Source organism: Oncorhynchus gorbuscha, linkage group LG12 (genome assembly GCF_021184085.1).
Source record: "Oncorhynchus gorbuscha isolate QuinsamMale2020 ecotype Even-year linkage group LG12, OgorEven_v1.0, whole genome shotgun sequence".
In the NCBI taxonomy this organism is placed as follows: Eukaryota; Metazoa; Chordata; class Actinopteri; order Salmoniformes; family Salmonidae; genus Oncorhynchus; species Oncorhynchus gorbuscha.
The window spans coordinates 63339155-63366377 of record NC_060184.1 but is presented as its reverse complement, the minus strand read 5'-3'; the positions used below and the strand labels follow the sequence as shown (position 1 = coordinate 63366377).

Genomic DNA, 27223 nt, shown 5'->3' with positions numbered 1-27223 from the left:
CAAAATAAATCATTGAGTGCAGGCAGCAGTGGCATCGTGCGCTGGGTGAAACTATCACTGCCACCCACGCCTCTGGGAACGGCATTGTCTGTTTACCATTTACTAGTCACTATACTTAGCAGTCACCCACCCACGTACCAACACACACCCACCAATAAATAGTATACTGTTTTCAAATCTACTGATCCTAAATAATATGAGCAATCTAAAGCCAATCTGATTAGAATTAGCTCTATCCGTCAAGAGGGAAATAAGACAGATATGCCAAAAACCATAATATAAACTAGCCCTGAGAAACATGGTCAACAGTTGGTGCCTGTAGACTAGGCTACTCCCTGCCAAAGAGACCCTGACAGTGGCTTGGTTGAAATCAAACAGAGCAACACCTCCCCCTAGTGGCTCAAAAATATCACCACTGGTTGAGGGGGAATTGTGGACAGGAACAAAGGGTGTAATTTCAGACCGCACTTAGGGGAATTTCTTGATATCAAGTTTCACCGATAGAGCCCATAGTGGAGGTGTCATAATACCCATAAAAACTCAAACAGGGCAATGGTTCCAATCATTTTTCCACCATTAATTTTTGCAACAGGGGATTTTAGAAACACTTAAAATAAGGGCTGTTTCATGTAGGCTTACCCTGGGTGATGTTTTGATAGCCATGTAAATCAGACAAGGTGATTTCTATCAAGAAATCATCAGTCTCATAACACTGGAATTGACAAATGGCAGTCACCAAAGGGAGTTTCCGGATATCAAGAAATCACTATATCAGCTCTGTCAAGTTTAAAATACGTTGGAAACCCATTTAACAGCAACAGTTATTTATGTGCACTACGTCATCAAGCACAGACATTTATCCAGAAGTCAATTTGATGGACTTCTCTGGTTGGAAAATGTGCATATTATTTTTATGGGGATATTAGAATATCCGCAGTAACATCAGTCACCAATTGGATGGAAGCCGAGCTACGGTGACAAAATGTATTTGCGCTGTGAAAAGACAATCACCAGAAACGAGATATGAATGTAATCATATGTTTAATGTACAATTGATTAATCCCCAAAATGTATGAATACCCAACAACAAAATCAAGTCTCAGAAATGCAGAATCAAACTGGGTTCAACCCCCCATATAATGCATGTGGCAAGGTTATGAATCTGGGACAGACACACACTGATTTGTCACCACAAAATGGAAGATTATCATAATCATATAACAATATATTTTAAAGTAATTTTAAACTCATCGGCAACCTTTCTATTCTATGCTTAAAGTTATGTTTCAAATGGATCTCCAGATTACTTCCCTAGATTACTTCCTCCAAGTTCCCCCTGTATTCTTTACTACGCATTTTACAACATTGTTGTTGTTTGTCGTTGTAAACACACCAAAAACCTCTGTTGAAAGGTCATCATGATCAGGCCTGTTAGCTCAAACCATTTACAGCCAAGGGAAGGAAGGAACCAGATAGCTGGGATACTAACGGTTCGTCCCAATAATATCTCCTTTCTCCTGAAGTGTGCACTCGCTCACTACTTGCTACAGATCTAAAAGCATTGGATTGGTGGAGGCATGGCTAGTGGGAGTTTCCACCAACTTAGAGCAGTCATTTTCTTCAAATCAGTGAAGGGTAATGAACAAATGCACACTTTGGGAGGAAGGAGATTCAGAGTGAGCTCCAAAGGTATTGGGACAGTGACACATTTTGTTGTTGTTTTGGCTCTGTACTCCAGCACTTTGGATTTAAAATGATACAATGACTGAGGTTAAAGTGCAGACAGTCAGCATTCATTTGAAGGTATTTTCATCCACATCGGGTGAACCGTTTAAAAATGACAGCACTTTTTGCACATAGTCACCACATTTTAGGGGACCCAACATATTGGGACTATTTCACTTATATGTGTATTAAAGTTGTAAAAAGTTAAGTATTTGGTCCCATATTCACAGCACGCAATGACTACATCAAGCTTGTGACTACAAATTTGTTGGATGCATTTGCTGGTTGTTTGAGTTGCGTTTCAGATGATTTGGTGCCCAACAGAAATGAATGGTAATTAATGTATTGTGTCATTTTGAAGTGGATGAAAACACCCTAAAGCTGACAGACTGCACTTTAACCTCAGTCATTGTATCATTTCAAATCCAAAGTGCTGAAGTACAGAGCCAAAACAACTCAAATGTGACACCGTCCCCAAACTTTTGGAGCTCACTGTAATTGGGACATATTTACTGTAACCCCACAGACTGCATTGACACAGCAGCAATCTTCAATGAATGGACACGACTACGGTTATTTTCCTAACTACATGACCTGCCTAGAAAAACGCTGGACCCTAGTTAAACTTTAAGGTCCAGAGTTTTTGGTCAGAAAAAAACAACCCCTGGACCCTGTGATGACGCAATAACAGAACAGTTATGACATAAGAATAGCCAAAATGGCATAACCAAGCCACTGACAGAGTGAAGAGGGCATGGATCTCCGATGTACTGAAGATGTTAGCGATCATTATTGTTCTGTGACTGTACAATAATCATCACATTCAACCACTACATTTTTCCAACATGGTTCTTTCATCTGGTAGATTTCTTGGAAATGCATTGATCTCTCTCAATCTCTAAGGCAAATGCTGTTGGATGTTACAGAATAGTCTCTTTTAAATCTGTTCTGAGAAGGTGCTTAGTATAGAACTCTGATGGGGACACTGGAATGGGTGTCTGGACGCAGCACTAAAGGCCGTCATTGGACTCATTGGATATTGGACGATATTGGACGTTATTGTTGCCTTTATCCTCTCCACTGCTGGCTGTTGTGTAAATCTCTCCCTCTTGTTCCCATGATGCAGTGGGGTGTTCCAGAGGGAAGAGTTGTCCAGCAGTCAAACTCCCCATCAACTCCACAACATTACATCTTATTATTTATCATATTCTTCATCACAACAAATCACTTTCAAACAGTAGAAAATAGAAAACTGTTTTAAAACCTAGAAAACCAAACCAACAGTCTGCCCTCTCGGTTTAGTGAGTGAGCATAGCTGGCAGGGATCGCTGAGGTGAGAAGGCAGGGAGGAGGACAGCACTTGGAAAGGAGGTAAAGAGTCGGTCGGCATCAGGGTTCGTGATTGGTCTAGCTGGGTCGGTCCCCCGAGTGTGATTGGCTGGAGTTGACAGGGCCCTCATGCCGGTTGGGGCTGGGGGGTGTATGGAGGCGGGGCTTCGCTGATGATGCTAGCAGAGTCTCCACCCTCAGACAGAGGGGGAGGGAGAAGGGCGTGGTGGGAGGGGCGAGAATTGTCCATGGTGTCGCTCTGGGCAACCTCACTATATGGAGGAGGTTTCAGGTCATCAGCTGTGGGGTCAGAGGTTAGAGGTCAATAAGCAGAAATACAGAGCCACGCCATGAACATCTGTGTGCAGTCTAAAGAAAAAAGAAACTGTAAAGAATGTTGCGATGGTCGGCAAACATTCTTAAAACTCAAGTCTCCAACAAATGCTGGGCATCGTTTTTAATTTGAGCCAATAAATGCTGTCCGCTTATAAGTGCCGGGGCAGAAAAGTGAAATGACATGCACAAATTTGACTCGTCTGCTCCAGCAGAATAATAGTCTGTCTGTAAGCAGCGGGAAAAAAAGATCAGTTCTCCCCTTTTGTAACATTTGCAGTGCATTCTAAATGCAACCACTGTCTTAAATATTTCACAGGGCCACCGGTGACAGAACGTACTAATTACAGTAGCTGTAGAGGAACTTCCACACCTCGAGTGATATTAAACGCCAGCCTCCCATATGTACCGGCCAACTCGGCAGTTGAAACAAATAAATGTCTGGGTTATTAATAGAAGTTTACAGTACTTTGGAATTAAAAAAATTGGGTACACACAACTTCTACATACCTCTATTTGGCATTGTCCTAGAGAATATAGTTTGCGAAATCAGAGGAGGAAGTAACCACTCAACAGACTCATATCCTCCCCTACCACATCCTGTTACTTTTCAGTGAGCTGGCTAGAACCGGTTTAGGGTAAAGTTGTTCCTAGATGCTGATCTTGGGTCAGTTTAGCATTTTGCCCACTCAGGGTTAAGGTTAGAATTGGGGGAGGGGAAACTGATTCTAGATCTGTACCTAGAGACTTCACTCCTGAGCGCTAGAACGCCGGGCAACAACCCAGTGACAGGAGAAAACACTAGCCACGCAGGAGGAGGGGGGAATAATAAGGTACTTTTTACAGTGTATTTACGACAAGGAAAGGGACAGTACCAGGACCAGTGTGTGGGTTTAACACTGACATCAGTTACATGTGTGAGTGGAGGAGGCTCTGTGATCATGGAGAGATCTGAGGGGTAAAGGTGTCTTTGATACAGCACACACACAATCACTGAGGGTGAGTGATCTAAGCACTGAAGATCTAAGTGACAGTACAGCCAAGCAGGGAAGTCCTCATTCATTTTAAAATGGGGCTACTCTAGAGGTTCCTTTACATCTTGCCTGCTACTGTAGTCAGGAACCACTGGTGTCAATAGTGACTGGGATATGAGGGAAAGAACACTCCCCTTTTGAATGTGACGAAGACAATGCTGTTAGAAATAATGATGTAATTGGGTCACTAAAGAGAGCTTCTGGGAAGAGCAAACGATGAGTCATTTTTTGTATCCAGCTCCTTTGTTATGGCTGGATGTGCGTAATCACTCCTTTCAACAGGGTAAGATGGTGTATCTTTGGCAGCAGTGTGGCTGTGACGGGCCTAAAACAAGCCTTTTGGCAGTGGTACCAGATGGCCAGCCATGCAGTGCTTTTATACTGGGAGATGTGTGCTTTTTCTCTCCTGGGTTGTGTTCACGAGGGACCAAAACGAAGCACACAGACAGAAACGGGGAGGGACTATTTCAACTTGTCCAATAGGGAACTTGTTGTTGTTGCAAAATGTTTTCTGTAACCAAAACATGTTGAACAGTATACACTAATGAATATAACCCTGTTTGTCCTGGTGGTCTGTAAGGCTGCTGCCTCAAGGCTCAAGACCTCAGCACCAGGATGGCAGAATTAACAACCCCTCTGAAGGAGTTAGCTAAGTGAGCTAAATAGTGGTGAAGACAGGCTTACGGTAGCCTTATTAAGTAGCTCCAATGCAATCTTGAGTAGGCTGCAGTATTTGTGAGAGATAAAAGCCATCCACTCTAAGTGTAATGTTAGCCCCTTCTTTAGATAAGACATGTACGACATTAAGTGGTGTTTCTATGACCAATTTTCTGCAGTTGGGTCTCGTCACCATATCCTGTATGCGTTACCTCCAGAGACGGCTTCATATGGTGGAGGCATGTCCATGTGAGAGAAGGATGCTGCCGGGGGGAGAGAGGTAGAAGGCTCGCCCACTGACTCCTCATCCTGAACCCCATACCAACTGGGCCAGATAGACGTCTGGGGGGGGGGGGAGAAAGAGAGAAAGAGAAAAGGAATTAATACCACACACACGCACACTTTCATTCTCAACTGGAGTGTGATGATAAACACAAGCTCAACAGAAGCAAAAGCTCACTAGCGGCCAAATGACAGAATCTTCACCCTGCATCTCCCAGTCTCTCTCCCTCTCAAGCAGCGCCCTAAATGGCTCACTATTCCCGATATAGTGCACAACTTTTGACCAGAACCATATGGGGACCAGCCAAAAGTAACGCACTTTAGAGGGAATAGGGTGCTATTTGGGAGGCACCCTGTCTCTGGTCTCCCCCTGGCCTGTCTCCAGAGCCCTTCGGGGAGGCTGCTGCCTGCCTACTGGAGTTATGGATGGCTCGGGGGCCTCCTTGCTGAACATTCCATTACAATCTAAACAGGGAGTATCATGCTTTAGACTAGAAGACAAAGAGGAGACGGGTGGCAAACAGAAAAGAGAAGGAGGTTGAGGTGAGCCAGAGAGGGGTACTAAAGCAGTGAGGCAGTAAAGGCTTGGAATGGAGAGCAACAGATCATTCAAGCTGGCTCACTGGGGTGGCTGAAAAGGACCAGGTGGAATCACAGGGTTAGAACACTCAGCTTTACCTGGGTTCTGTTCCGAGCACAGCTACATTCTGCCTGACATTCTAATTCGTACATTCTAGTTAGGTATGTTAACGGTTAACGGTTAATGGGCGAGAACTATATAATACTTATTGGTCTATAGGTTAATTTGCATCATTTATTGGAATTAAAATTGGCACGTGTATTTTTGTTTGTCGCCATGCATCTTACTCATCACATGCTCACAGCATAGGGAGCCTAGTTTGAGGAGCGGAATAGCCTATCATCTGTTCTCAAAAAGCTTGTACTGGAATGAAACGTGCTTTTGTAAGCCCAGTCATTGCGCAACAAATAATTATGAATGAAAATCGAGTGTTAAAAACAGTTGATGGCCACAATTAAAAATAGCTACTATTTTTATTTCTCAATCAACTCCCGTTGTTTAGAACAGTGCTTTCTCACGAATTGCATTTTGGCACGTTTTATTAGCTGGTCATTACAGGAGTTGGATGTTCAATAATAGGCTATAGCCTTTTGACTGCAAGGTGATATGCAACAATAGCAAGCCTGTTTCCATTCTAATTACAAATGTCTGTGCATGCATAGTATTTTCTGTTGCTCACGTCATGTTACTGCTTAGATTTTATTTTACCGTTTGTTGACCAGTTAATGAGAGTCGGTTAGTCGGCTGTAAAATTGACTGAAATGTGCATCCCTAATTCTAATTCCAGCCTAACAGAACTGTAAGGTTTGCTCATCCTGTACAAAAATCTCCAGTTATTTGAACTTGGCTTCCTTGTAGAGCTGTTTCATTTCGAGTCCAAATACACGAACAATCAAAGGCAGAACAGGCTTCTGTTCAAACCAAATGTTCAAATCAGATCAAAGGCAGAGATACTAAAGCACACAGTAGTGTCATTACTGGGGAGAGTTTCCAAGAAGAGCTAGCTAGTGGCTGGAATCTCCCCTTAATGACTACAGCCCTCATTCTTAGAATTGGGGCATTTCCACCATGAGAAAGCTACGCTATAAATAGCTTTAAAAAACTCATCTGGAAAACAAGGGGCACCTATAGTAATTCACTAAAGCAAAGGCAAGGACGGTAATAAAGCACAATTGTTATGGTGTGCATGTTGACATTTCACTGCACCTATCCGGTGTTTGTAACAATAAAAAAAGGAGACTACTTGCTCTGAGTAGCCTAACGACTTGGGCCCCTGACAAACTATGAGACACTTGTTTGAGTAACATAGCATTTGCAGTCCTTTATTCACGTAACGGTGCTCTTTCTATCCAGTCAATCAGAAGGATATAGACCTAGGCCAGGATAGTATGGAACCGCTCTGAGCGCTATTAAAAGGGACAGCAGACGAATCGGAGAGAGAGAGATGTTGAATTTGTTCCCTCACAGATCGTTTGAGTCGGGTTTTGATTCATTACTTCCAGGTGTTCTACGAAGAGCTGTTAAAAAACGCGTTCTAAGAACCTCCGCAGAACACAAAGGCAGAATGTACTGGAAGTAGGGCTGATGTCAGTTTCTATAACGCAACCTTGGTTTTGAAGTCTTCTCCCAGACTGAAAACGATGAGAACATCAAAGTCACGGGTCAGTGGTTCTAGAGATATTAGTCCACAGAGGACAAACAAACCACAACAGATGGTGACACTTGATGTTTAGGGAGAAGTCCCTGTCCAGTACAACAAAGGAATGCAGAAGTTCCATGAACGTCACTTTGAAAACTCCGGGAAACAAGATGTATAGCGTGGTGGTCCGTCCTCTTCTCTAAGGACCTTCTCTTGCCCCGTCCATCTTAGCTGTTCCTATTGGCTCAGAGACTTTCACAAGCTTGGGTTAGATTTTACAAGTGCTGGACAGTCACCGGTAGAAAAACCTACCCCAACATTGGCTCTCACACATCCATTGTAGCCCTTGCACTGCTTCACAAAGCCATGAGACCTTCCAGAGCCCTGACGTTTCAGCAAGGGCACTGTCTCACACACAAACACACCCGTACGTGCACACAAACACACACAAACACACAGACTACTGATACACATATACATGAGCATACACACCTACTAAACAAAGAGTCAACCTGCTGTTAAACACCACAAGATTGGTGGGAAGCTGAGTAATCGACACAGTGAGAAAGCCTCCCGTTCTCAGACATTCGGAATGAAAGTAACTTAGCTAAAACCACAAGCAATTTCAGGAACACAAACTGCCAACCCACCAACTCACAAACCTCTGAAAGGGCAACCTTTAGCAACCCTCCTGACCTCTTCTTCTTTACTCAGAGTCAATATGATATGCTTCCCCGCGCATGACTGGATCAAAACAATGTGATTCTAGTCTCGGAATAACCTGAATTAGTAGGTCTGCATCTCAAACTACTTTCTCAGAATGTGTGCCTGAGAACCACGTTGCAGACAGGATGCCACCTCCCCCCAAACCTAGTCAAATTGGTTGCTAATTGGTATACAATTACTTGCACATAATCAGCCTTGTGTTATGTCAATCCATGGCCTTGGTTTAATGCCCCAATACCAAATGTCAAAGAACCACTGCTACTTACATTCGGTCTCTCACACGTTTGATGCAGATAGGCCCTCCCTCCCACGATGACTATCTGGGCATTACGAGGGTTGTTGAGGTACGCTGCCAGCTGTCTCTGACGTGAGCGGTACCAGCACACGTAGAAGAAGATCTTGATGATGATGAATACGATGACCACTCTGAAGGTAAACAGAAAGGAGAGAGAAGTAGCAGCAATAATGTCTTATGCTGAAGTTAATGTTGTTCACATTGTAATTCTATCCATCAAATCCTACTGCAAAATATGTAGAATAGAAATGCAACTTGGAAGGTACTTACATGTACCAGTACAACTCCATATTGAGATCACTAGTTGCAGGGTATCATGGTCCCTGAAACACAAAACCAAAGCAGTATTTAGACATTTCCAGAGGCACAGTCCACTGTGTGTGTTCTTCTAAAACAAGATGACAGAGAGAATTTGTTTACTGTAAACCCAAATGGAAAACTCAGAATGGAAACCATAGCTACATCACCTCTGTGAAGAATAAAGGAGTCCCGTTCAATCTGCAAGACAGACGTGGCACAATGTGAGTAACATTTCAACATCCGATCCAAGGGATGTTGTGTGGTTTTAAACACCATTAACTCGTGGGAGAGGCACTTCAAACTACAGGCTGTTATTTACTCCTCCAACCATGTAGCTGGCCAACTCCACCATGTACTTCACATCAACGGAGTTGAGCGGACGAGACTGTGTGTACTGTATCTCCGACTACACCGAGTCGCCGAAAGTCGATACTTCTTAAAAGGACAATTCCACCACTTTATAACCAGTGAATATGCTACTATTACACTGAGTAAATAAAACACTAGGAACATCTGTTCTTTCCATTACATAATGACCAGGTGAAGGATATGATCCCTTATTGATGTCACTTGTTAAATTAATTTCAAATCAGTGTAGATGAAGGGGAGGAGACAGGTTAAAGAAGGATTTTTAAGCCTTGAGACAATTGAGACATGGATTGTGTGTGTGCCATTCAGAGGGTGAATGGGCAAGACAAAATATTTAAGTTCCTTTGAACAGGTTATGGTAGTAGGTGCCAGGCGCACCGGTTTGAATGTGTCAAGAACTGCAGTGTTGCTGGGTTTTTCACACAACAGTTTCCCGTGTGTATCAAGAACGGTGCACTACCCAAAGGACATCCAGCCAACTTGACAACTGTGGGAAGCATTGGAGTCAACATTGGCCAGCATCCCTGTGGAACACTTGAGATCTTGCCCCGAATAATTGAGGCTGTTCTGAGGGCCTACGGGGTGCATCTCAATATCAGGAAGGTGGTCCTAATGTTTTATACACTCAGTGTATGTTTTTTATTTTTTATTAAACGATATTCAACAAACAATGGACAATATGCAAGAATTCTACAAAAAACAGCAGTGATCAAATACTTTTTCACTAAAATGTCAATAATGTAGTCATCAAAATACATAAATCATGAATGTGGAAGTTGTTAAAACTCGAAATACTGTATATTCTGATATTTACGTGATAGGAGCCCAAATGTAAAGTAAGTGCCGTGCTTAGAACGTTCAATTCTGTGAGACAGTCTTTTTTTTTATGAAACCCATGAAATCGGTGTGTCGATGTGTTCAAATTTGCTCTTTGGTAGAGTGAGGAATACCCATCGCAGAGTAAGATCGATGTGACTTTGCATTGCTAACAAGTATGGGAAAGTCCTGAGGTTTTACGTTCATCAGATGTCATTGGACTGAAATATAAAGGTAAAATGTTTTCCCTTCGGTCATTCAGACGTTTTCAGAGACACATAAAAAAAAACATAGCATGTCACCAAGTAGAACTTCGTAGTTACATTTTGGTGTATGGGTTATTAGGGATTGGCACCACCCTTTTTCATGATGAGATGCTAGCTAGCTGTGTGAGGGAGTGTTTGTTGGCTTGAAGCCATTCACTGAGGTAACGCTCTTGGTCAGAGGCAGCATTATGTCAGGCTGTATTATGTGAGCAGCGAATTTTGTGTTTGATGGTTTTATTAATTCTACCAGAATGCAGTGGTTACAGCCCTACAATCGATAAAAACATTGAATAATACCAGTGAATTGAAAATGTGTTCTATCTATCTTTAAACAAAACTGTGAGGCAAATCACTGTCTCAGTCAAGGATAATTATTTACTGGAAACAATGCCGTTTATCCTCCCATCACTCCCAACACCAAACATAACAATGTAAGCCAACTCTGGTTTATGCTTACCTTAGAAGTAAGCCACAGTATTATTAACAAATATTCATGCTTTTTGCAAAACAGAGTTTGTAACAACTTATGCAAATTTTCATACTACTTTATGCAAATGAGTTAGTGAATAGCAAAGTTCCTTTCACTTCAATGGTATTTGTTTTTATTTTTAGCCTAATCGTCACCGGTGTGGAAGAACTTGACTGGCCTGCACAGAGCCCTGACCTCAACACCATCGAACACATTTGGGATGAATTGGAATGCCGACTGCAAGCCAGGCCTAATCGGCCAACATCAGTACCCAGCCTCACTAATGCTCCTGTGGCAAGTCCCCGCAGCAATGTTCCAACATCTAGTGGACAGCCTTCCCAGAAGAATGGAGGCTGTTATAGCAGCAAAGGGGAGGACTCCCTTTGAGATGTTCGACGAGCAGGTGTCCACATACTTTTGGCCATGTAGTGCATGATCACCCTACCTTAAATTATTAGTCTTAAATTACTGTCAGTAGACCTATGTATTCCATACTGTCTCATTTGCATATTAAGTGCCACATTACATAATATTGCAATTTAATTTAATACATTTGACTTTTATTTGAATCAATTATGTGTTCTACATCAGCCTTGAAAATGTCCTAACAATATGACCAAACTATCGAGATATTGGACAAAACGTGTTAAAATTAAGAATTTGGTGCCATTATTGACTTGGGATTAACATTGACCAGTCTGCGACCTTTTGAATATTTTCTGTTCACTTGAAAAAGAAAAAACTCAGCAAAGTCCTATCCTCATGAAATGAAGTGTACTCTGTTCCTGGGAAGCTTCTCAATAACATAGAATACATGAGTAAAACACTAGAACCACTGTTTCATTTTGACCCTTAACACCCAAGTTATATAGATGAAAATGACCGTCCATAATTTATTGTATTAGTCATCTCAGGGATCCTGCTGAAAAAACGTAACAGAGAAGCAATTTCTGGTTTTGCTCATCACTAAACAGTCAATAGACATGAAATCATACAATTACACTAAAACTGTTCAGGACATCAGTAAATACTTTATAATAACAACGCAAATGTAGGAAGTGTCGGAGTTGACCTTTAAACCCTTACCGTGTACTTGTCCCTCTGTAGCTGCGTGTATTTGTTTGCTGAAATCTATACTTTTGAATAAAACGTTAAACAAATACATCCACGGACTGTTTCCTCATATCGACTGACAGCGGGTGACTCGATGTAGTCGGATGAGGTACACTCCGCCCTCTCGTCTCCGTGAATACTAACGCTACATCGTGGAGTTGCGTTTTACTTGGCTAGTAAACGTAACTAGCTAGCCTGTCAACTATTAGAAAGCACAGCGAGTTATACAAACGAAAACGGCCAGCTAGCTAGCAAATCAAAAACAGTATAAAGTATATATCGTTAGCTGTACAATCTAGTGAGAACGTATTACAAGGCAAGGGTACTGGCTAGTTAGCTAAAGTAGCTACTAATTAGACTAGCTAGCTAACGTTTGCTAGTCAGTTGTTTACGTTGTGCTAGCTAATAGTAAATTTAGCTAATTCGCTAAACATAACTAATAAGTTACTTACCGTATCAGCGGAGTATATCACCCAGGCTTGTCATTATGTTTTCAATTCAGCTGTGGCTTGCAGGACATTTTCGAATGTTAGCCAGCTAGCTTTAGCTTAGCGTGAACAACAATTTATTCAAATGCTGTCTATTGTAATCGGCATGCTGAGGTAATCCACTGACTACTTGTCAATTTCCAAAGTTTATTTTCCTTGCAAACATTGCGACTTAAACATTTGTAAGACCGTAAAACGAAAACAAAGCGTAGTGCTTCTTCTATAAATTATTATGGCAGACTACACCTATTGGTGTATTGCTGCCACCTACTGTATGGGGGACCCAAAATCATACAAAAGACCAAAAAATACATTTTAAAAACAGTCACAGTCCAAATCACATCCATGAACAGGCTCAGGTGCCTGTGAGGTTGGAACATTAATTGACAGGATTCCTTGGAATGCCTCTGCAGTAAAATCCTTGAGTCCCAAAAAAGGTTCAGCACAATCTCAATGATGCCTATTTTCTCAGATTCCCTCTCTGTGCTCTGCAGTTGATAACCAATGCAATAAACTCTACAAAGTTCACCTCCTTAACATGCAACATGTCAGCATCCCTCTTTTGACAAGGAATATAATCTGGTGTCTACTACTACCATTACTTCTTCAACTTCACTCCTTTCTTCCACTCTTCTCACCAGCTCCGGATAGAATCTACTGGACAGCCCTTATTCTTGCTACATCAGTCTTCACTCTAACAGGACACTTCAGAAATTTGGGTGCATGTTCACCACCACAACTGCAGCATTTAGGCTCAGCTGGCATATGATATATATACTTGACACATGACCAAATATTTAGCATTTATAACACTGCATGGGTTTGGGCATGAAAGCTCTCACAGGGAATCTCATAAAACCAAAATAAACGTGAAAAGGAAGGGAGAGACTCGTCATCAAAAAACTGTGGAACGGATACAGTGGACTTCCTCACTCCATCCACCATGCTCTCCATAGCCAATGTGAGCAAGACCTTTAAACAGGTCAACATTCACAAAGCCGCGAGGCCAGGCGGATTACCAGGACGTGTACTCAAAGCATACGTGGACCAACTGGCCAGTGTCTTCACTGACATTTTCAACCTCTCCCTGGCCGAGTCTGTAATACCGACATGTTTCAAACAGACCACCATTGTCACTGTGCCCAAGAAATAGCGAAGGTAACCTGCCTAAATGATTACTGCAATATAGCACTCACATTGGTAGCCATGAAGTGCGTTGAAAAGCTGGTCATGGCTCACATCAACAACATCATGCCAGAAACACTAGCCCCACTACAATTCGCATACTACCCCAACAGATCCGCAGATGACGCAACCTCAATCACACTCCACACTGCCCTTTCGCACCTGGTGCCTACAAAGCTCATCACTAACCTAAGACCATGGGACTAAACGCCTTCCTCTGCAACTGGATCCTGGACTTCCTGACGGGCCGCCCCCAGGTTGTAAGGGTAGGCAACAACACATCTGCCATGCTGATCCTCAACATTGGGGCCCCTCAGGGGTGCGTGCTTTGCTCCCTCCTCTACCCTCTGTTCACCCATGACTGCGTGGCCAAGCACCACTCCAACACTATCATTAAGTTTGTTGACTAGGCCTGATCAGCGACAACGATGAGACAGCCTATAGGGAGGTCAGACACACTGCCAGGATAACAACCTCTCTCTCAATGTGATCAAGACAAAGGAGCTGATCGTGGACTATAGGAAAAGGAGGGCCGAACAGGCTCCCATTAACATCGACAGGACTGAAGTGGAGCGGGTAAAGAGTTTCAAGTTCCTTGGTGTCCATAACTTTTTTTTTCCACCAGGAGACTGAAAAGATTTGGAACATATCCCCAGATCCTCAAAAAGGTCTACAGCTGCACCATCCAGAGCATCCTGACAGGTTGCATCACAACCTGTTATGGCAACTGCTCGGCATCTGAGCGTAAGGCGCTGCAGAGACTAGTGCGTACGACCCAGTACATCACTAGGACCAAGCTTTCTGTCATCCAGGACCTATATACTAGGCGGTGTCAGAGGAAGGCCCCAAAAAATAGTCAAAGACTCCAGTCACCCAAGTCATAGACTGTTCTCTTTGCTACCGCACGGCAAGCAGTACCGGAGCGCCAAGTCTGGGACCAAAAGGCTCTTTAACAGCTTCTCCCCCCAAGCCATAACTATTTACATTGACCCCCCCCCCCCCCTCTGTTTTTACATTGCTGCTGCTCGCTGTTTATTATCACATGACAAATTACCTCGACTAACCTGTAACCCCACACATTGACTTGGTACCGGTACCCCCTGTATATAGCCTCGTTATTGTTATGTACATTTGATGTGTTACTTTTTGATTGATTTTTAAACTATAGTTTATTTAGTAAATATTTTATTAACTATTTATTGAACTGCATTGTTGATTAAGCATTTCACGGTAAGGTCTACTTGTTGTATTCGGTGCATGTGATAAATAAAATTTGATTTGAATTCTTCACATAAACTCTTTGCTTTTACTTCTAGCACCCCCCCTTTGAAGATTTTTTTATTTGATTTATTTTACCTTTATTTAACTAGGCAAGTCAGTTAAGAACAAATTCTTATTTTCAATGACGGCCTAGGAACAGTGGGTTAATTGCCTGTTCAGGAGCAGAATGACAGATTTATACCTTGTCAGCTTGGGGATTTGAACTTGCAACCTTCGGTTACTAGTCCAATGCCCTAACCACTAGATCCACACGACACATTCCAATCCGCTATCTTCTTGAGTCGCAGAGCACGCTCTTTCTGTTCCATATATATAGTTCTGGAAGAACTTGTCCCGATTGGTGTTTTTAAATCACTGATGAAGGATTTTGAGGCTGATTCCCTGACCTGTCAATGTTTTTAATTTAATTTTTTAAATTAGTTTTTCATGTTGTCTGTCTGTAATTGTTTTGTAATGACTTGGTGCTGCCTATCTTGGCCAGGGCGCTCTTGAAACATAGATTGTAATCTCAATGAGCCCTTCCTGGTTAAATAAAAGTTAAATAAAACAAATATCTACAAAAAAAACTAAATAAGCCCACTTCTTGTTACTCTCATCGACGCCACCTCATCCAACGCTTCCACAATTTTAATAGCGACTTCAAACGGATCTCCCACAACCTCGATCCAAAACCCTTACTCCAACCAAAAACTAATCAGAACTACGCATGGAATTAGTAGATTACACTTCCACTTTACTTCTCTTATTTCCTTTTGGATTTACCACTGTAATCCAATTCTTCTCTCACTCATCTTGACTAGACATGCCATCTGATGCAAACATACCATCCACTTCTGCCATTTTATGAGTGCAACGTAAAGCACTTCCTATCAGTTCTTTGATTCTTCTTATATGATATCATGGCAGTCCTTAAACAACTGTTGTTTAGTGTGCAATCAATCATGGTCTGCCAAATTCTGTACTACTGAGAAAATCTAATTTAAAAAACAAATACATCCCTACTAACTTCTACCACATCCTCCCCCTCCCGAGTCGTGTTGATAACCTTACCAGTGAAAGCTATGAAGTTAACTTTATTCACTATCAAAGTGTCCTTTGACACAGCACGTTCATGAGTGCAAGATTTATGAACAGGTCTGGAAACCATGCCAGGACCAGCAGAAGCACCAACCTGTCAGTAGGTCCACTTACTACAGTAGCAGCCATGGGAGCTCCATCAGTCCGCATTGTAGTTCCACCAATCAGTCTTACAGCCTCTGCATATGATACATCATGACTGCTTTTATATCTCTGAGCCTCTCTCTACACCTGGCATCCACCAAATGCTGCACTATGTTCCCTCCCACAATTACAACACTAAACCTTCACATTGCTCCCACATTCACCCCAATCATGTTCCCCTCTACACTTGGCACATCTTTTCTTTCCTTCACACTGAACAGCTACATGTCCCGTCTTTGGCATTTTAAACACTGCAATGGAGATGGGCTAAATCCTCTGACATTGAAACTAAGGAATCAAATCTACTTTTCCAGGAGAAACCTTCTTAAACCTCAACAGCACTGATAAGCTTTCACTTCTTTGACTCTTTCCTACTAATCAACCTTTTGCCCTCAATCACTCTGCCTCCCTTCACATTTTATTTAATATCATCTATAGAAAAAGACATTGGAACCCTAGTGATGACTCCCCTCCACCTAGCATAAAAAAAGTATGTCCCGGTCACAGAATTTTGAAACTTTTCAAAATAAAAGTCCCCAGCATAATAGTAGAAACGTGGCAATAAATAACCTGTATTTATCCATGATATACGAAAAGTTATTCTCTAAATAAAAACAATGATTCATATTTGCTCATATTTAAATGACATTTTCATTAAATGTGGGTTTTTTAAAACATATTCGGAGGTAAAAAATAAATGCCCACAATGCTAATCACTGTATATGGAATACATATCGACTTATAGAGCAAAAACTATTCTGGGTGCCGCAGTAAAAGTATTATAGGGAATACTTAGTGGGGTCTGTACAATGTATATGGTGTCATTATATGGGGCTCTGAATAATACCGTGTGTTGATGGCCTTTTACTCCACCTATTCCATTGGCCTCAACTGTATATGGAATACATATTGGTTTATAGAGCAAAAAAAAAATGTTTGACCAGCAACACTCCGTATTATTCAGAGCCCCATGAAATGATACCATATATACCACAGGAGGTTGGTGGCACCTTAATTGGGAAGGACGGGCACGGCTGGAGGGGAATAAGTGGAAAGTTATCAACAACATCTAACATATGGTTTCCATGTGTTTGATACCATTCCATTTGCGACTTTCCAGGCATTATTATGAGCAATCCTCCTCTCAACAGCCTCCACTGATATATAAATTCTACAGACCCTTCTGAGTACTCCACAACCCACTTTTACAACAGAATATATAATAGGTTTTTCTCTATAAGCCAATGTGTAATGTGCTGTGGCCAATGTAATGGGCTGAGTAAAAGGTCAGCAACACTCCGTATTAATCAGACCCCCATGAAATGACACCACATATAGATTCTACAGATCCTGTACTCCCCAACCCACTTTTACATCTGCACAAAAAAATATTTTCATGTTCAGCTCTAAATTGGTACCGTAGTGTCCAGGCACCCGATTTTAAGCCATTTGACCACAGTAAAAGGCCAGCAACACTAAGTATTATTCAAAGCCCCATGAAATGACACCATATATAGATTCTACAGACCCTACTAAGCATTTCCAACCCCACCTTTACATCAGCACATATAATAATTTTTCCCTTATAAGCTAATATGTCATTTATAGTCTTACAGTGTATTGCATTGGGACTAAAGGGATGGGTGGAATAGAAAGGTCTGCTGGGTATTTAGATGACAGTCATTCAAGAAATAACACCATACATAGACTAGATTAATAGGGTCTATGGAATATTATGATCTTTACATTCATTTACTTAAGCTCCAACTATTTCTCAATGTGCTCCACCTTATAATATTATGTATCTTATATAAAGTACTAGTTATTTTCCCAGATTTAGTTATAATTTTGTAACATTATTTTAACATTATGCACTATGCACAAATTCTAGATTTCACATACATAGCATTTTACCGCAGACTTGAATTATGTAGGCAAAATCGTGAAACCGGAAGTGAATGTTGCTGCCATGACACTAATGCACTTTCTTTTGCTTACGTTCAAACCAAGTGGGAACTCGGAACTCCAAAATTCCAATGGAAATTCCAACTCGGGAACTCGGTAGCTCTGAATTTCCGACCTTAAGATCCCTGGCGTCATGATTTTACCTCGTATTTTTCAGAGTTTGCAGTTGTTTTGAACACGCCATTAAGCACCCATTTGTTTGACTTCCTTCCGACATTTGTACCTTAAATGTCCCTTGCCCAAGTGAGGGAGAGTGATTATCGAAGAGGCATCAAAGGCATTGAGCCCGTCTGGTAGGCTCGTTTCACTGGGCAGCTCGTGGCTGGGTTTGTAGTCCGTAATGGGTTTGTTGTCCGTAATAGTCTGCAAGCCCTGCCACATCCGACGAGAGTCAGAGCCGGTGCAGTAGGATTCAATCTCAGTCCTGAATTGATGGTTTGTCTGAAGGCATAGCTGTATTTCTTATAAGCGTACAGATTAGTGTCCCACTCCTTGATAGCGACAGCTCTAGCCTTTAGCTCGGTGCGGATGTTGCTTGTAATCCATGACTTCTGGTTGGGATATGTACGTACGGTCACTGTGGGGACGACGCCGTAAATGCACTTATTGATGACTGAGGTGGTACATTCCTCAATGTCATTGGATGAATCCCAGAACATCTCTATTTTGGTTTGGTCAGGGTGCGATTTGGGTGGGCATTCTATGTTCATTTTTCTATGTTTTGGAATTTCTTTGTTTTGGCCGGGTATGGCTCTCAATCAGGGACAGCTGTCTATAGTTGTCTCTGATTGGGAACCATACTTAGGTAGCATTTTCCCACCTGTGTTTTGTGGGTAGTTGTTTTCTGTTTAGTGTTCTGCACCTGACAGGACTGTTTCGTTTCTCACTTTGTTATTTTGTTCTAGTGTTCAGTGATAATAAAAATCATGAACACTTACCACCCTGCGCTTTGGTCCGATCCTTCTTCATCAGACGACCGTTACAACCATCTCTGCAGCACTCCATCAATCAGGCCTTTATGGTAGAGTGGCCAGACGGAAGCCACACCTCAGTAAAAGACACATGATAGCCCGCTTGGAGTTTACCAAAAGGCACCTAAAGGACTCAGTCCATGAGAAACCTGGTCTGATGAAACAAAAAATTGAACTCTTTGGCCTGAATGCCAAGCGTCACGTCTGGAGGAAACCTGGTACTGTGCCTACCGTGAAGCATGGTGGTGGCACCATCATTCTGAGGGATGTTTTTCAGTGGCAGGGACTGGGAGACTAGTCAGTATCAAGGGAAAGATGAACAGAGCAAAGTACAGAGATCCTTGTTAAAGCCTTCTCCAGAGCGCTCAGGACCTCAGACTGGGGCGAAGGTTCACCTTCCAATAGCACAACGACCCTAAGCATACAGCCAAGACAATGCAGGAGTGGATTCGGGACAAGTCTCTGAATGTCCTTGAGTGTCTCAACCAGAGCCCAGACTTGAACCCGATCGAACATCTATGGAAAGACCTGAAAATAGCTGTGTAGATTGACAAGGGAATAAATGTATAATAAGGCTGTAACGTAACAGAATGTAGAAAAAGTAAAGTGGTTTGAATACTTTGTGAATGCACTGTCTGTCTAGTGGTAAAGAGAAGGGTCAGATCTATAGTCTCAATTCACTTAAATGCATCAAATACCTTTTTACGTCTGTTTCTGCCAGAAAAGACATTCTAGCATATTGTTTCCCTATCTATGGTATCCAGCTTCTCCTGGTGGATATGGCAGACTGCTTTGTCTTATTGTTGTTACGTCGTCAACCTCCATGGCAACCAAATGAAATCAGAATGCAGCAACAACATTTGTTATAGCACTTGGGCTACTGTCAGCAAAGATGATGAGCTGAACCGATAGTTCCAATCTGTGTGCGGTGTAAATTTCTGTGCAAAGTGCTTTAGCAGACTGCATTGTAACTCATATTCCAAATTCTCACCTGATAACCTGTTTGTCCTCTCCCTGTGCCGTAACATGGGTGGTGCTCTCCCTCTCTCTACTGACTGTCTCTGAACCCTGCCAAAACAACCAAATGAAATGCAGGCAACAACTGTTTTGTTATAGCACGGGCTACAGTCAGCAAAGATGAGGAGTTGAACTGATAGTGCCTTATAACTCAAATTCTCACCTGATGATCTGTTCGGCCTCTCCCTGCCTCAATGTGGGTGGTGCTCTCTCTCTCTCTCTCACTCTCTCTATTGCCTGTCTTTGAACCCTGCCATAATCCTATTACCAAATACCATTATCATATGACAAAAATGGCTGGCCTTAACAATGATGTGGTTAGCTTATTAACATGACTTAGATACTGCTTTTATGAGCTAAATGATGTATTTACTGACAATATGTATAGCTAGCTAGCTGACTACATAGTGCCCGTTTATTGTGAATTGTGAAACTATTGTGTAGTTTGCTAGCCAGCAAGTTAAGTAGCCATTCATTAATTAACTTACAGTCCACCTGCAATCCCCCAAACATGTTATGTTCTGCACTATTCTCCTCTTTTGCATTGGTACCTTAAGGGCACTAGCTACTTTTTCAATAAGGTGAACACTGACTCAAGTGTGTGATGCTCATCTGAAACTGCAGTTGACAAGAAAAAGGGGAAGATCCGGATACTGTGCTAGCTGTGGTGCTAGTTCAGCTAGCTAGCTAATGTAAGCCTAGCTAAAATAGCCAAACTAGCATCGCATCACTCGCTATAAAACTCTTTTGACACAATATTATGTCATCACCAATAGTATGCTAGTTACACAACAACATAGGAATGCATTTATGAAATGTTCATAAACTTTTACTCGTTTTGAACTTTCAAAATATTTATTTATACATTGGAGCACTCCTGAATATAGGGGAGAGATCTGTCTATAAAGAGATGTTCTGCTTTTTTGACACCATATTCCACAAAGCAAGTCCTGCAGGCTCTAATGATCAAGTGCTGCAAAGAAAGACCTAGTTAAGCTGTAGCTGGCCCAGAACTGAGTGGCATGTCGTGCTCTTCACTGTAATCAGAGGGCTAATATTAATACCATGCATGTCAGTCTCTATTAGCTGAGAGTTGAGTAAAGACTGACTTTGTCACTTGTTTTTATAAGAAACATTCATGTGTTGGAAATTCCAAATTGTTTGCATAGTTACACACAGCACTGATACACACTTACCCCTCCAGACATTTTCACAGTTCCAGAACAAATTAAAGGAAACGTACAGTATTATACAGAGCCATGAGTTCATGGAACTCTCTTCCATCTTATATAGCACAAGTGAACAGCAAACCTGGTTTAAATAAACAAATAAAGCAACACTTCACAGCACAACACCTCTCCCCCATGTGACCTACTTGTTGTGTGTATGTACGGACATGCATGTGTAACTGACAGATGCACACACACACACTAAATGTTCATGTTCTTAAGTGTATGTCAATTGTAAAGTATTTTGTCTATAATGTTTTTTTTATTATGTGTTGTACCCCAGTAAGTCTGGCTGTCGCCATTGGCGTCAGCTAATGGGGATCCTAATAAATCAAATCAGAATTGTCGCAAAGTGCAATTTAAACCATCCCAAACTAAAGATGAATTGTGCCAAAATTGTAAAAACTTTGTTTATTTTTATGTTTTGATATTCTAACATGGGTCTACTCTAGAACTCACAGTGATTAAAAAGGCTAATAAGAGTACTAATGAGATAGATGAATGGGTCTGTCACATAAAGAAAATGTGCCTCTCAAAAGGTCTACATTGGAATAATATTCAAATATAGTTTCCATAAATGTACAGATAACTGACAAAATTAAGGAAACACTTCAGTCAATTTTTATTGAAAATTTTTAAATGTTAACTTCATTTATACAGGTTTTTTTCTCATTGAGATAACATCTCTTTCCAAGAGAGACCTGGTGCAATAGCAACAGAGGGAACAACGTTTCAGACAAAACAACTTACATACACTAACAAAACATTAAACAAAACTATAAACACACATACAGTACAACAAAAATATTTTACATTAAAAACACAAACGTCTTGACTATAACCGCCTTGGAAGTGAGGGATCTAACATTAAGTAGCCCTATTTTGAGATGTGAGATATCACAATCTCTTTCAATAATGACAGGAATGGAGGAGGTCTTTATTCCAGTGATATTGCAAAGGCGAACACCGCCATGTTTAGTTTTGCCCACTGACTGACTCGTTGCTTAATGGGGAGAACCGGTTGAAAGTTTCTGTCAGCTGAATGAGCGACACCGGTTTAGCATTCCTACAGCATTTCCTTCCAGAAGCCATGAGAAAATTGTCCGGCTGCGGGGACTGTGCGAGGGGATTTATACTAGTATCTGTACTTATTGGTGGTACAGACGCTGTTTCATCCCTTCCTACACTTAAAATTACCCTTGCCTAACGATTGCGTCTGAAGCTGGGCTTGCAGCACAGCTATCCTCATTCTCCTGTAGATTACGAGTACAGCGATTGCAATGATGAAGGCATGATGTTAATGTTACGTCTTAGCTTCGGCTGGTGGAGGTCGTGTAGAACCATGTCCAGATAAAGCGTCCGGGGGGAACAAGTTGAATGAAAAATATAAAACGGTAATTAAAAAAGGTAAAAACTGTAAAGTTGGCAGGTAGCAAAGAAACGTTAGCAACAAACCACACAGCATCACAACCATCTCTGCAGCACTCCACCAATCAGGCCTTTATGATAGAGTAGCCAGACGGAAGCCTCTCCTCACGACAGCCTGCTTGGAGTTTGCCAAAAGGAACCCAAAGGGCTCTCAGACCATGAGAAACAAGATTCTCTGGTCTGATGAAACCAACATTGACCTCTTTGGCCTGAATGCCAAGCATTACATCTGGAGGAAACCTGGCACCATCACTACGGTGAAACATTGTGGTGGCAGCATCATGCTGTGGGGATGTTTTTCAGCGGCAGAGACTGGGAGACTAGTCAGGAACGAGGCAAAGAAGTACAGAGAGATCCTTGATGAAAATCTGCTCCAGAACGTTCAGTACATCAGACTGGGGTGAAGGTTCACCTTCCAACATGACAACGACCCATAGCACACAGCCAAGGCAACACAGGAGTGGCTTTGTGACAAGTCTCTGAATGTCCTTGAGTGGCCCAGCCAGAGCCCGATAGAACATCTCTGTAGAGACCTGAAAATAGCTGTGCAGCAAAGCTCCCCATCCTTCCTGACAGAGCTTGAGAGGATCTGCAGAGAAAAATGGGAGAAACTCCCTAAATACAGGTGTGCCAAGCTTGTACCGTCATTGCCAAGAACACTCAAGGCTGTAATCGCTGCCAATGGTGCTTCAACAAAGTACTGAGTAAAGGGTCTGAACATTTGGTAAATGTGATATTTCAGGTTTTTTAAAACCTGTTTTTGCTTCGTCATTATGGAGTATTGTGTGTAGATTGATGACAAAAAACAAAGAATTTAATTCCTTTTAGAATAAGGCTGTAAGGTAACAAAATGTGGGAAAAGGCAAGGGGTCTGAATACTTTCCAAATGCACTGTACTTTGTATCCATCATTTACTCAAGTGTTTCCTTTATTTTGGCATTTACCTGTATATTAAATGAGATATGAGGTCCAGATGTAAAGCAGACCCAAACCTATAACAGCAATTGAGTAAATACTACATGAACTGGGAGTCAAAGACAATGAATGATCTCCTTTGGCAGTATGGTATGTTTAAGCCTGCATACTGGTTCAAGTTGGTTCAACTCCTTGGATAGATTTAGGATGAGACTCCTGCTGCTCTCTAGGCTGATAGGTGGTGGAGTGACAGCTTTTTCCAATGTTCTTTTCCGGGCATGCTACAAGCGAGGTAGAAACGCCATTGTCATATAATCTGTTCATTTAATCACTGGTAACAATCCACGTGCTTCATGAAATATGATTGCATCTGTTATGTTAAAGTTTGATGGTAAAGATCTGCTTGTTCAGTTATCCATAATTGCTAATTGTCTACCTTGAATTTTGGCTTGTACTTCAACGTTCCTTAAATTTGGAACCCAGAATTAAATTGCATGTGTACTCTGCTAGTTTATGGCTGATCGTTTTTGGCTGATCTGAATTCCAAATATTTTGCAGCCTCGGAGTGGTGTGCTCCTTTCTGTTGAATGAGTAGGACCATGTAAAAAGTTTGACCACCTGACCCATGACACAAACCTTATACTACAGGGACTTTCTCAGCAATCATGATGTAAATACATAAACACAGGTGCATGGCCACTAAGGTTTAATCAATGATTTCCTTCTGTTGTAACTGCCCAGTTAGCCTGCTCACCCAGGTTGGTTGGTTCAGCTCCTTGGACCACTCCAGAATGAGACTCCTGCTGCTATTGAAGTGATGCAGTTACCTCTTCTATTACCACTCCCTTCTGAGCATGCTGCAAGGAAGTAAGTACAGCCATATCTGTTGATATCACCTGTGGTAACAGTCTTGATGTGGAGGTTTGTATTTTTTTAACATGTCAAAGTTTGTCAATGAACAGCTTCTTGACTTAGTATTTTCTGTTGTTGATGTAATGAATGACTGGGACAGTGTGTGTTTATGTGTGATTGTGAATATTGTCATACCTTACTGATATCCTTCACCTCCTTGGCCAGTTCTTTGATGAGCTGAAAACATGCTTCTGTCGTGCAATCCAGAGTTAGGTTAGTCTGACGGAAAGACTGACACAACCAGGCAAGTTAACAAGCTCTGTTAAATATTATCATCTACTGACATAATCATGCTTGAATTGGTGGACATTGATGCCCTTTAAACTGCTCTAATACAACTGAACCTTGATCTCCAGTCTTCCTGGCACAGTCAAGACAAGACTATGGAGTGTAGCAACGCAAGACTAAAATACATACAGTATCACAATGATATATAGTATAATTTCCAATGGAAACCATTTAGCGTCTACACTTCTGCTCACCTATAGGCTGTGACCTATTCTCCTTTCTCATGATTGAGGGTGCATAGATTTTCTAGGATCTTTAAGTCTTGAGACAATGGAGACATGGCTTGTGTATGCGTGCCATTCAGAAGTTGAATGGGCAAGACAAAATATTTAAGTGCCTTTGAATGGGGTTTGGTAGTAGGTGCCAGGCTCCCTGGTTTGTGTCAAAAACTTTTTTCCCACACTCAACAGTTTCCCGTGTGTATCAAGAATGGTCCACCACCCAAAGGACATCCAGTAAACTTGACACAACCATGGGAAGCATTGTAGTCAACATGGGACAGCATCCCCGTGGAACGCTTTAGACACCTTGTAGAGTCCATGCCCGATGGATTTAGGCTGTTCTGAGGGCGAAAGGGGGGTGTAACTCAATATTAGGAAGGTGTTCCTAATGTTTTGTATACTCAATGTATATGGTAACTGTTAGCATGCTAGTAGATACCATATACTCCCAGACATTGCACTAATGCTAATTAGCATTGAATCACAAAACTACCTCTAACTTCCTTCATACTGGATACAGAGACATACAAATGGTAACCTTGAGTTCGTTGCCATAATTGGAACCCTTAATGTGTGTTAGCGTGTTCGGGGGCAGGGTTAAAACTCACCTGCACATAACCCCAATGAGAGAGAAAGAGAGAGCACATACAGTAACCACTGACAGAAGAAAATGAAAAACAAACAAACAGTCTACGGCCTGAGGTGGGCAGCCCAGAAGGGTGAAGAAGAGCACGGCACAGATGCAAAACAGTTTGTCATGAGAAACTTTTACGTGGACGATGGACTTACCTCATACCCCAGAGACGAGGAAGCAGTTGACCTCTTTAAAATAACAAAATAAATGTCAGCTGAGTAAAGCGCGAGGCTGCGCAAGATAGCCTCTAACAGCAGCAAAGTCATGGAAGCATTTGTTCCAGAGGATCGCCTTAAAGATCTAGGGGTAGCTCTAATACCTCTTCAGTAAAGCTTAGGCATCAATTGGAACCTGGAAAAAGACAGCTTCACCATATAAAACAAACCATATAATTCAAACCAGAAATGAAGAAGAGGCACAACTCTGAGCTACGGAGGTATGGTTAAAACTCACAGATATTTGCTTGAAACTACTTATCTGGATAACCATCGATGAGATGGAGTTCTATGAATAGGAGAATGGAAAGAAGGGAGGGGGTCATGTCATTTATTTATTTACTGGGCCAAAGCACATCAATCAACATTTCTGTAAATGTACCAGATCCAACCAGTTAGTTTCCATCTAGTCATTGGATGAAGAGTTGGAGGGATATTCATCAACATTTATCAGATATTATTCAATGCCCTTCTCATAACATGCAGTTTACTTGGGACATTAGATACATTCTACACCTCCATGGCTATGAGGAGGAGAGAGACAGAAGGAAGGGAGTCAAATCAGTTATAAATAAAAGACAAGTAAAACAATTAAAATGGTGTATTTAAAAAATATTAATATAAATGTAAAAAGATTTAAAAGACAGACTGTGGTCAATGAATGAAAAATAACATTCAGAATGGTTGTTTATTTAGTGATTTTTGTAGCAACATTTATTCCATGAACAAGAGAGTTGATTTTAAAGCAATGAATGTTTTTGAAAAATGATTCACTTTGGCAGTTGTTTTGACAATTCGTTTTCTTGTTCATTTTTGTTTTGTTTATATTACTTTGTAAGAGTGCCATCATTTGTTATAGGACTTCAGTGCCCCCTGCAAAACAAACCCTTTCTGAAGAAGACATCCTGTGTGCCATTACACATACTATGATGAAGGGGAGAGGGAGAATACAGAAGGTCCACTTCAAGTCATCACCAAGTCAAACTAGATCTGCCAGTGTGCATAGGAACAAAGATAAAAGCAAATAAACACCTCACAGCACAAATTGTATTTGTCACATTCGCCGAATACGACAGACCTTGAAGTGATATGCTTACATACAAGCCCTTAAAACTTCTTTAGGGATCAAATCCCATTAACGGGATCGATTTGGCAACATCCTGTGAAATGGCAGAGCGCCAAATTCAAATTATTATAAATATTTAACTTTCATACAATCACAAGTGCAATACACCAAATTAAAGCTTTACTTCTTGTTAATCCAGCCACCGTGTCAGATTTCAAAAAGGCTTTACCCGCGAAAGCAAACCATGCTGTTAT

The 27223-nt window shown here is 41.5% G+C and overlaps 1 protein-coding gene across 3 annotated transcripts; it reads right to left on the bottom strand.

Moving 5' to 3' along the window:
• Positions 1–1024: 1024 nt before the first annotated feature.
• si:dkey-118j18.2 lies at positions 1025–24769 on the bottom strand. 3 transcript variants are annotated; one of them, XM_046292570.1, is made up of 7 exons: positions 24681–24769; positions 24388–24490; positions 9068–9098; positions 8871–8923; positions 8572–8731; positions 5291–5420; positions 1025–3354 (listed from the first exon to the last, which is right to left on the bottom strand). In XM_046292570.1, exons 4-7 carry the CDS (start codon positions 8888–8890, stop codon positions 3182–3184), a joined length of 483 nt encoding a protein of 160 aa, XP_046148526.1. In that variant the 5' UTR covers positions 8891–8923; positions 9068–9098; positions 24388–24490; positions 24681–24769; the 3' UTR covers positions 1025–3181. The 3 variants fall into 3 exon arrangements, with proteins under 3 accessions (XP_046148526.1, XP_046148524.1, XP_046148525.1); XM_046292568.1 differs by lacking the exons at positions 24388–24490; positions 24681–24769 and adding an exon at positions 12386–12673; XM_046292569.1 differs by lacking the exons at positions 24388–24490; positions 24681–24769 and adding an exon at positions 11907–12101.
• Between the last annotated feature and the right edge of the window lie 2454 nt (positions 24770–27223).

Bases quoted from the DNA above. Each gene is read 5' to 3' on its own strand.
- si:dkey-118j18.2 (XM_046292570.1), bottom strand. From the start codon at position 8,890: ATGGAGTTGTACTGGTACAT. The intron at 8,732-8,870 runs GTAAGTACCTTC...GTTTACCTTCAG, and splicing joins ATGGAGTTGTACTGGTACAT to AGTGGTCATCGTATTCATCA. The intron at 5,421-8,571 runs GTAAGTAGCAGT...CCCCCCCCCCAG, and splicing joins AAACGTGTGAGAGACCGAAT to ACGTCTATCTGGCCCAGTTG.